The sequence below is a fragment of the Pygoscelis adeliae genome, unplaced genomic scaffold (assembly GCF_000699105.1).
Source record: "Pygoscelis adeliae isolate BGI_AS28 unplaced genomic scaffold, ASM69910v1 Scaffold14, whole genome shotgun sequence".
Lineage (NCBI taxonomy): Eukaryota > Metazoa > Chordata > Aves > Sphenisciformes > Spheniscidae > Pygoscelis > Pygoscelis adeliae.
The window spans coordinates 19,926,555-19,935,825 of record NW_008825109.1 but is presented as its reverse complement, the minus strand read 5'-3'; the positions used below and the strand labels follow the sequence as shown (position 1 = coordinate 19,935,825).

At 41.6% G+C, this 9,271-nt stretch overlaps 1 protein-coding gene across 1 annotated transcript in view; it reads right to left on the bottom strand.

The window, feature by feature from the left end:
- Positions 1-592: 592 nt before the first annotated feature.
- VSIG1 (V-set and immunoglobulin domain containing 1) overlaps positions 593-9,271 on the bottom strand; it is a 23,615-nt gene continuing 14,936 nt past the window's right edge. Inside the window, exons 3-7 of the mRNA XM_009327904.1 lie at positions 6,570-6,768; positions 4,779-4,934; positions 3,971-4,090; positions 2,790-2,916; positions 593-776 (exon numbers count right to left, since the gene is read on the bottom strand). Of these exons, the coding sequence (XP_009326179.1) occupies positions 593-776; positions 2,790-2,916; positions 3,971-4,090; positions 4,779-4,934; positions 6,570-6,768 (786 nt within the window). The remainder of the gene's footprint in view (positions 777-2,789; positions 2,917-3,970; positions 4,091-4,778; positions 4,935-6,569; positions 6,769-9,271) is intronic.

The window sequence follows — 9,271 nt, the reverse complement described above, 5'->3', positions numbered from 1 at the left end:
AGATCTTTTTTTTTAGCTTTAAGTGGAATTCAGACACACGAGATTTCATTGGTCCAGGTCTTACATCTGTTTCTGCACTCTGATGACACTGATGAAACTTCTTTTTACTTCTGATGTGCAAAATCAGATCCTTTAAACACTGCAACGTGTTGGCCGTGATGATCGTTCTCGGTGCACCGGAAACACGAGGTTGGCCAACGCTGTTTCTGGAGAAGACTGCTGTGGTTCAGAACTGTATGGATACATACAGCGTTACTGAGAGTTGACTGGAAAGCTCTTACTTTGTCAAGTGCTTCAGCCCATTTCCTAATTAATTTTGCATAATAGGTTGGATAAATGTGAATGACAGTCTTTTTATACTTATATTTAGGTATAATTATAACTAGATAATAAATGAAATTTGGTTAACTTTAAAGGCCAGATCTTCTGCTGTTCACAAAGTGCATGTGTAACGGACCCTTTTCAATCTCCAGCCCAGTGGTTCACCATACAAATGCCCATCTAAGTTTTAGTCATGCTTCTATGTTAATTCAACGACAACGATTTTTGTATAAAGGGGTTCAAAGCTGACAAGGAAAACTGTACTAAAACTCTAGGCTATTTCTTCTTTTTCTGCTTCTTGCTTCTCATCATTTTCAGGTGTTCCAGAGGCTGCTGTTTCATCAACACTAGGGTATTCATTTGTCGCATTGCTTGATGGAACTGTGGTCGCAGGAATGTTTTCTTCATTCGGTACCTGAACATACTCTGCAGTGGATTGTTTCTGAGCCATTTCTCTGCAAAAAGACAGGATGAAGATTGTGATTTCACGTGTTGAAATCCCATCTACACTGGAGTCTTTCAAAAGAATGAGTCTTTGTAGTTTTGCTGTCTGAACAGTAACCCCCTTATTATTATGACCCTGTTCCAAGAGCACCTGAAAAGGCTACAACATCGCTGCTGCTAAGACAGAAGGAGTGACAGGGCGTTAGATAGTAAGACTGATCTGCATCACTGGCTTAAGTGATCCTGTTAGAATAAAATGGATTTTAGTATGTTGAAATGCTAGGCCAGGAAAGCAGAATGGGAAACTGAGTACTGGCAAACAGTGTCTGAGAAGGGGTAGCAAAACACACTGCTTGGTGTGAGCTTTCTGAGAAATTCCATGCAGATCTGGTGTCCCATTCAAGTGCATCAAATACAGAGTGCGGTCAGAAAAGAGCTATGAAAAGGCTGAAATCTAGAAAATTATTTTTAGTAACAAGTTTGAATTCCATTTCTTATCAAAACAATAATAAACAAACTCCCGATATTTAAGCACTTTCACATGTAAAAAATATCAGATGCTAGTGGATTAATTCAATGTGGTAAGATTTATTAGGATCCAAGCACAAAATTAGATGTTAATGCTACGTCAGTTGGAAGCAGAAATCGGGTGCGTGAGCGCCTGGCCACTGGTCTGGATTAGCAGAATTCCATATCAGGAAGTCTTAGACCTGTGCTACAGGGAAGTGTCCAGATGACATAATTTTTTTTTTTTGGCCTCAGCTGCATGTATTCATTTAGCATTTAACATCACAGGGCTAAACACAGACTGTATAGCATATGAGATTATCCCTATTCTGAGGATTTGGCAATTTAAGGGAAAAATGAGCAACCAAAGCACAAAGGAAAAGATGTTTCCAGAGCAGGATCAAAATGGACATTCTGGGCTCCATTCTGTTGCCTAAACCTTGTGCCTCCTGCCATTCAAGATGCCTTAGAGTATCCCAAGCGTGCGTCCTGTAATTTCAAACAGCACTGAACTGAGGCCTCTGTGTTTAAATCCAGTAACGTACAACCCCAGTAAATTTGCTGAGGCAACCCTTAGCTGCTATATTCCTTTTTTTACTTCCTCCACCTGCCATTAACAGTCACCGTTAACTTTTAAATATTAAAAACCGTTTTTTCAACTTGCCACTTCTAGTTTGTGTTGTTTAAAAAACATTTACTTTACTATTTTAGATACTGCTAAGTGGTAGCTGCCTGTAAACACAGGGAAGAGGGTAATGGCAACGTCTGTCACAAGAGCAACAGCTTGAAAGTCACACAAAAGCAAATACTCTCACTCTGGAAGTTTTCTCAAAACCTGTATTATTTACCCTTCAAAAAAATCTTTAGAGTAATTACATTTTACTTCAGTTCTGGATTATCAGCAATGCTTTACAGAAATCATAGAATCATAGAATCATTAAGGTTGGAAAAGTCCTCTAAGATCATCGAGTCCAACCGTCGACCCAACACCACCATGCCCACTAAACCATGTCCCTAAGCGCCTCAGCTCCCCGTCTTTTAAATCCCTCCAGGGATGGTGACTCAACCACTTCCCTGGGCAGCCTGTTCCAATGTTTAACCACTCTTTCAGTAAAGAAATTTTTCCTCACGTCCAATCTAAACCTACCCTGGCGCAACTTGAGGCCATTTCCTCTCGTCCTTTCGCCAGTTACTTGGGAGAAGAGACCGACCCCCACCTCGCTACAGCCTCCTTTCAGGTAGCTGTAGAGAGCGATGAGGTCTCCCCTCAGCCTCCTTTTCTCCAGGCTGAACACCCCCAGCTCCCTCAGCCGCTCCTCATCAGACTTGTTCTCCAGACCCCTCACCAGCCTCGTTGCCCTTCTCTGGACACGCTCCAGCACCTCGATGCCCTTCTTGTAGTGAGGGGCCCAAAACTGAACACAGTATTTGAGGGGCGGCCTCACCAGTGCCGAGTACAGGGGCACGATCACTTCCCTAAATAGTTGTCTTAAAATGAAGCAAACAGAAACTCTTACTGCATCTCGTTACTTGATGACTTCTTATTCTTTGCCTTCTTGGTTAAGACCCAGACGATAATGCAAATGATAGCAGCTGCCAGAATTGCTCCAATTAATGCTCCAACAACAATACCACTGTCCGAATCTGGAAAGAAAAAAAGATTACTCGACTTTTTAAAAAGTATTATTGTAGCTAAATCCCAAGGAAATTTAGTGGAGGAGCCTTTAGCAGAGAGAAGGCATTGGATTCAAAGAACTAAAAAACTGACTGACAGCTGTATTTCCAGGAGGGAGGCCAAAGATTCTCTAGGAAAGAGAGAACTGTGCTTTTATGACCTTTGCTGCCTCCTTTCTTGTTGGTTAGCCCCTGCCCTTACAAACCCCATGTTTATGCCTGGCTAAGGGAAACATTAGGCTGTTAACACTGGCAATAGTTGAAAGCCTTTGCTCTTCAGTCCTTGCAAACAAGTTCTGAAATTCAGGTTGCTTTTATCTCTGTCTTTCAGCTGAGATGTAAAATGTATGCTCTGATCATTTGTGAGCCCCCAAAACCTATTTCCACTTCAGTACAGCTTCTAGATCTGACCTGCAATTTTCATTTTATAGACCACTGAGTAATTGAGTGACCATTTCGGGGACATCTCTCGTGGCTGGTTATACAAGATATGCCTGGCTCTTGTTAAATGTTACTGATTATGTGAAAAATCTGCATGTAGATGTGGTTGACCACTGCTTGAGAACGGTCAGAATAAGGCTGACCACTGCTTGAGGGCAGTCAAGATAAGGTACTTCTCTATGACTGCAGTATTTTTAGCTAGTGGTCACATCTACAGTGCCCCCGTCCTCGTACTACCACATTTCAGTGGTGGTTGTAAATTCTGGGGTGGGGGGACCTCAGTGGGACTGTTGGCTGGAAGAAATTGCTCTAAACTCCATGTCTGTCGGTTCTCAGTAAAGGCTCTGCAGTCAGAGCCAGGTTCAGCCCCCCCTCCCAGTGGGAAATGAAGCTGGAGATGTTAAATGAGTTGTCTAGGTCAGTGTGAATTCTGGGCATGCCTGGATGAAAACTCCGGAGCTCTCCAAAGCCCATTCTGTTATTACTTGAAAAAAACGTATGCTTTAAAGTCATTACAGCATTTTCCTGCAAACTGTGCATGTCATACATCAAATACACGATTACTTTCACGCATTAAACTTACGGTTTGCAGTTAGGTCAAGCTCACAGGTACTGTTCCCCAGGAAGTTCCTGGCTATGCACCGGTAATACCCAGTTTCAAAGGTGGTGAGATTGCCGATGTAGAGAATGCCAGTGTTTGGATCTGTGACAAACAGAGAGCAGGTACAGATTACCCTTTGTACACTGTCGAGGCAAACGGTTTTCTTTAGTTGGTAATACTGAGAGCTATTAAGAGGTTAGAAACAGGGTTCTCCGGTTATTCATTCATTTGGGGTCTTTTATATTCTTTAAACAAAAAACATTTACCTTCCTTGCAAATTACTACAGTGGCTTTTGCAGGAGTGTATTAGAATATGAGAAGTAGGCCCCTACCCTGCTAATCAGTCTGTCTGTCTGATGTTTTACCTGCATTGATACTATTGTCAGTGTAACTTCACAAATGAAAATGTAACAGGTACTGAAGATTTTTGGGATGGAGATCTTAGCACCTGAATGGAAAATTGACTTAGCTTATCCTGAGTTCACTCAAAATTCCGAGGGAAGGGAGATGTAAAGGCATAAACATTTCTCCCATTTTAACGATTTAATGTAATGGCATAGACAAGACTTTAACATGCCACACAATTTTTGTTAAAACAAATAGAAAAAACATCCTGTGTTTGTGACAGCTATCAGTCGATTTGAATAAGTAAAAATACAATTTTGTGACATTGGCCGTCAGAAGAGGAGGATAAGTTTTAACTACCCTATGTGATACACAGTGTTTGAAATTGCTGGTACTATGGAATTCCGGATCTTGAAGACAGTATGATAGTCCTCTAGTTACGTACTAAGTTGTTGAGTCACAGGCTTGAGGGTATTCTCATCTACTTTGTACCAGTGGTAGGTAGGGTGAGGCAATCCTTCTTCACATTTGCATAAGAGGTAGATTAGATGGCCTTTTTCAGGTGTTCCTTCTATTTTGCAGAAAGGCTTTGACGGTTTGACTGTAAAATGACAATGAGGAGAACAGACACATCGTGAGTACATACCTGGGGCTGCAAGCATCCACCTTGACTTCTGGTACTGCGCTGCTATAAGTAAAGAATTGAACCCTACCTAGAGGTTCCCATCCGAGGGCAGTCTTGTTTATGGATCTTACCAAAGGCTCTCCCGTGAAGATCTGAGTAATATTAAATATGTGTACATGGCCTAGGATATATTTTTATTATCTTTTCTTCTATTTGCATACTAAATATTATTATGGAGGTGTTGAGATGAAGACTATCAATTACTTTAATTATAATGGGCCAATCACGGTTCGTCATACACCATTCTGCCACATAGCAGCATCATTTTCTTTAGGGACACAGCAGGAGCTTTTCCACATAAAGGGAGAGGGTCAAGACCTGATTCTTCAGTATATTGCGGTTGTGGAGGAAATAAATTAACTACAGTTCTCTTAAAAAATACATCTGCTTTGATAGCATTTCCTCACTGTGCACACAGGAGAAGATTCTGTCTTCACGTACACCTATCATTTTTCATTTCCTACCTATAGATATGCTGTTGTGGTTCTTTAGAGTACCGTCAGTGGAAGTATACTAGCAATGCCCAATTTTGTGTGCATAAATGAACAACCTTTCTTGTTTTCATGTGAAAAGTACAATCACTTACTCAACTGCTCCAAAATTTACTATTTGTTTGGGGAATTTTAGATGAGAATTAACAGTAGTACTTTGATTTTTCAGGGATAGAGTTTACATATGTTTTTTTCTCATCCCTGGCAGATAGGCAAATGATGTTGGAATCACGTTCTCATATGACTTTGATTTGTCACTCTGACCAGGTATGAATTCTCAATATAAAAACAATGATTAGATGGGGTTAGTCCAAACTTTTCTCTTATTAGGAAGTAAAATATCTCATTCCACTGCTTTTCATCCTTTCTGTCCTGCCTGTTCGTGGTTGAACTATTGCTTTCTTCCATCCAAAATGGACTTTGTACTCCTTCCATCCAACACATACTAAGTTTCCAGAGTTTCTGGGAAAGGGGGAGACCCAGAACCCTTGGGCTGTACTGCTGCCTCCCCCTAGATTTACACAAGTCACCGTGACCAACATTAGGTGAAATGAGTAAAATTTTGGTCTTTGCTGGGGCGGGATTATCCTAAAAGTAATGGCTTCAGAGAGAAGCTGTCACTCCCAGTTAAAAGGGCTTTTTATTTTAATCAAAGTTAGTATCACTTTGTTTTCCAACATGAAAAATGTAGTGAAGTTGGGTAATTCCAGCTACCCGCTTACCTGCTTACATTAGGTGGCTTTCTGAGAGCACACAGTGAATCTGAAGGCCGCTCGCTGGAGAATGAGATTTTCCTGCAGGTCAAGCAAGGGTAGCTGGGGAGTGCTATCAGGTCTGCTTTGTCTGGAAGCTAGAGGGCACCCCAGGCTCTGCCTGCCTCCAAAGCCCTTGGAAAAAATCTCTGCGTCAGCCCATCAGGGAGCCCTTTCTCTGCATCGTGGGCCTTGTCTACCACAGTTCTGTTATTCCCTCTGGTCCTACGTATTTTGAGCGGTGAATTCAGTGTTTCATAATAAGGGAAGAAAACTACAGTACAGCAGCAGAGAGGAAAGGCACTTACCCAGCACGTTGACAATCACAGATTTTTGACTCTGTCCAGCGTCACCCTGTGGGCTGAAAACTTCACAGGTGTAGGAACCAGTGTCTGAGGGCTGCATGTTGGAGATTGTTATTGATGCATTCCCTGGACCTGTTGCAGCTGTTATCCTGTTCTTAAACTCTCCATAGGAGTAAGACTGGCCTCCTGAATAATAATAGATCTGTGATAAAGAATCAATTGTCAGTTTAATAACAAGAGATCTTACTGCTGCTTTGTTTGGTACTCATAATTGGAATATAGTTGATTTCTGATTAAGTCAAACAATCACCCCCTTTCTTGCCCCCTCCCCCAAGAAAGCAGAGATGAAAACACGGTACATTTGAATATATCTTTCTAGTGGTTCTTAAAAGACAAGCTTTTCAGAAATGGGATTTTTTAATTGTGTGAATGGACAGTAGCTAGTTCTTTGTGGATACTCCAGTCACAGACTGATGCATTTGTGGAAACAAAGGTGAGACCATTGACCATCATATGACAATTCTGTGAAAAAATGCTAAGTCGTGCACAATGAATAGTGGTACTAATTGAAGCACTGATAATTGGTGATATTATTAATAAGCGTCTCACTAGAAGATTGTGACAAGAATGGACCTGTCATTGCAAAAAGTGGATGGCTGCAGAGCTTTCCAAATACAGAAGCTAGAAACAGAGAACTGAAATGAATCCACAAGACGTAGGTCTAAGCAAACAAGGCGCCTGATCTTTTGGCAGTAAATTTGGAAGCAATAAAAATGCAGTACGAGAACACCAGCAGAATCATCACACATGCAACTAGAGCAATCATGCTGTTCTCCTTGTTTGTGTAACCAGGGTCAGAGCCAGTGTCATGGACTATCTTGGTTTTTTGAGTTTATACCATAGGTGGGAGTCAAGAATGGCTGTTGGCCTCAGTGCTTGGAGGGGCAGCTATTTGGGATCAAGAAATTCCCCTTTTACTAAACAGTAAAAAAAATTTTGCATGATTATAGACATAGTAAGGATAAATGTCTCTAAGGAATGCAACATTTCCTCCCAAATAAAAATTTGCTGTTGAACGTTGACTGATTTCACTGACTTCAGTAGCATCAATTGTACTTAACAGCACTGTGGGAGTAGAATTGGCCTCATAAGCTTATAAGCCCAAACCTTTGTCTGTTGACTGAAAGGAGGGGTAGAATTGTGTTCATCGTGGAGCCTGCTTGGTAGTCTGAGACTTGGGCCTTGAGTCTGTTTAGGAACTGCAGTATCTCATCTGCCCTGGGGTAAATATAATAGTTCTCAAGGAGTACACATGCTCTGTCCAGTCTAGCTCTGCTGTGAAACCAAGATCTGAAAGAACAAGGCTAATGTGGAAAACTATGGAACGTTAATTATTTTTCTCAGCTGTTAATGATACCGTTGCATGAAAGTGATAGTATTTGGGATAGGCAGTATGTCCCCCAGCATCTACATGCACAAACTCCATTGTCCAGGAAAAGTGAACAGTTCCAACATACTCAGTCATTTTTTTAAACTGGTGAGAGGTAACCATATAGAATTACAGGTTGGGACCCAAATAGATCTAACATCGTTCCTACTGACAGTATTCCAGAATCAGCAGTGTAAATGTATTTATTGAAGTTGGACTGACAGCATGTTTTTTAATGGGAATAGCTGGAAAATGCTTGTAGGAAAAAGCTCCACAAACTCCTGTGAAATGCCATTCACACTTGACTAGTATCAAAATTTCCTTTTGGTCAAAGTACCCTGCCTTTAGGGACACTGCAGATCCCCAGGCAAGACGTATAATTTGCTTTACTTTGCAGATCAACTGATTGCATTTTGAATGCAGAATATTTATTCTTAGTTCTATTTATCCACGCTGATACGGTGTGGACTGAAGTCTTTAAGCAATGTTATCTGAAAGCCTTTATTAGCTTAAGGCAAGCTACACCCCAAAACTGCCAGAGCACAGCTGGTTTATGCAACGATAAGGCTTTGAAATGAAGGTCAGAACCCAGACTGCACAGCACCAGCAGCTCCAGTACTGCAGCTTGGCCCCATCTCAAATGCAATTTTGCCTACTTCCCGGCCAGACCTTATCTTTCCCTGCCCCAGGATTACAAACAGCAGGTACAATTGATGCAGGGCTCTGAATGCCAAAGCTACACTACTGCATTGCCGACACGTGGAAAACTGGTGATGCGGTGAGGAACCGTAAGAGGTCCACTGTTAGCACAGTGGCAGACGAGGTTAGAAAGTCTGCTGAACGGCTGGATAGACTCTCCAGTTCCCATTGTTTGCATGCAATGCCGTGAGTTTTAAAACTGATTTTACGCTTTGCAAATGTCTAGAGATGGAGCTCTATTGCAAAACTAGAGTCTGGATGCCCACCCTCGTATTCCCCAAGGAAGGAGAGTGTTCAAAATAGGGAGTTTGGTTTAAGAAAATCTCTCATCAAAAAACTGATCTACCTGTAATTACAAAATCACACTGGCCACACTTGTCTCATTCGACATTTATCTGAGTATGAGCAACAACAGGGTGTTATATGCTGTTCCTTGCAAGAGTCCGAAGTTACAAGAACTGTGACTTCTGACGTCAGGCTCCTCTTCAGCTGATCTTCCTATATAGATCTCAACAGTGATGGGCTGGATTTGCATCTCCTCTCGATCAATTGCATCTGTTTGAGGGGGGTAGGGAAA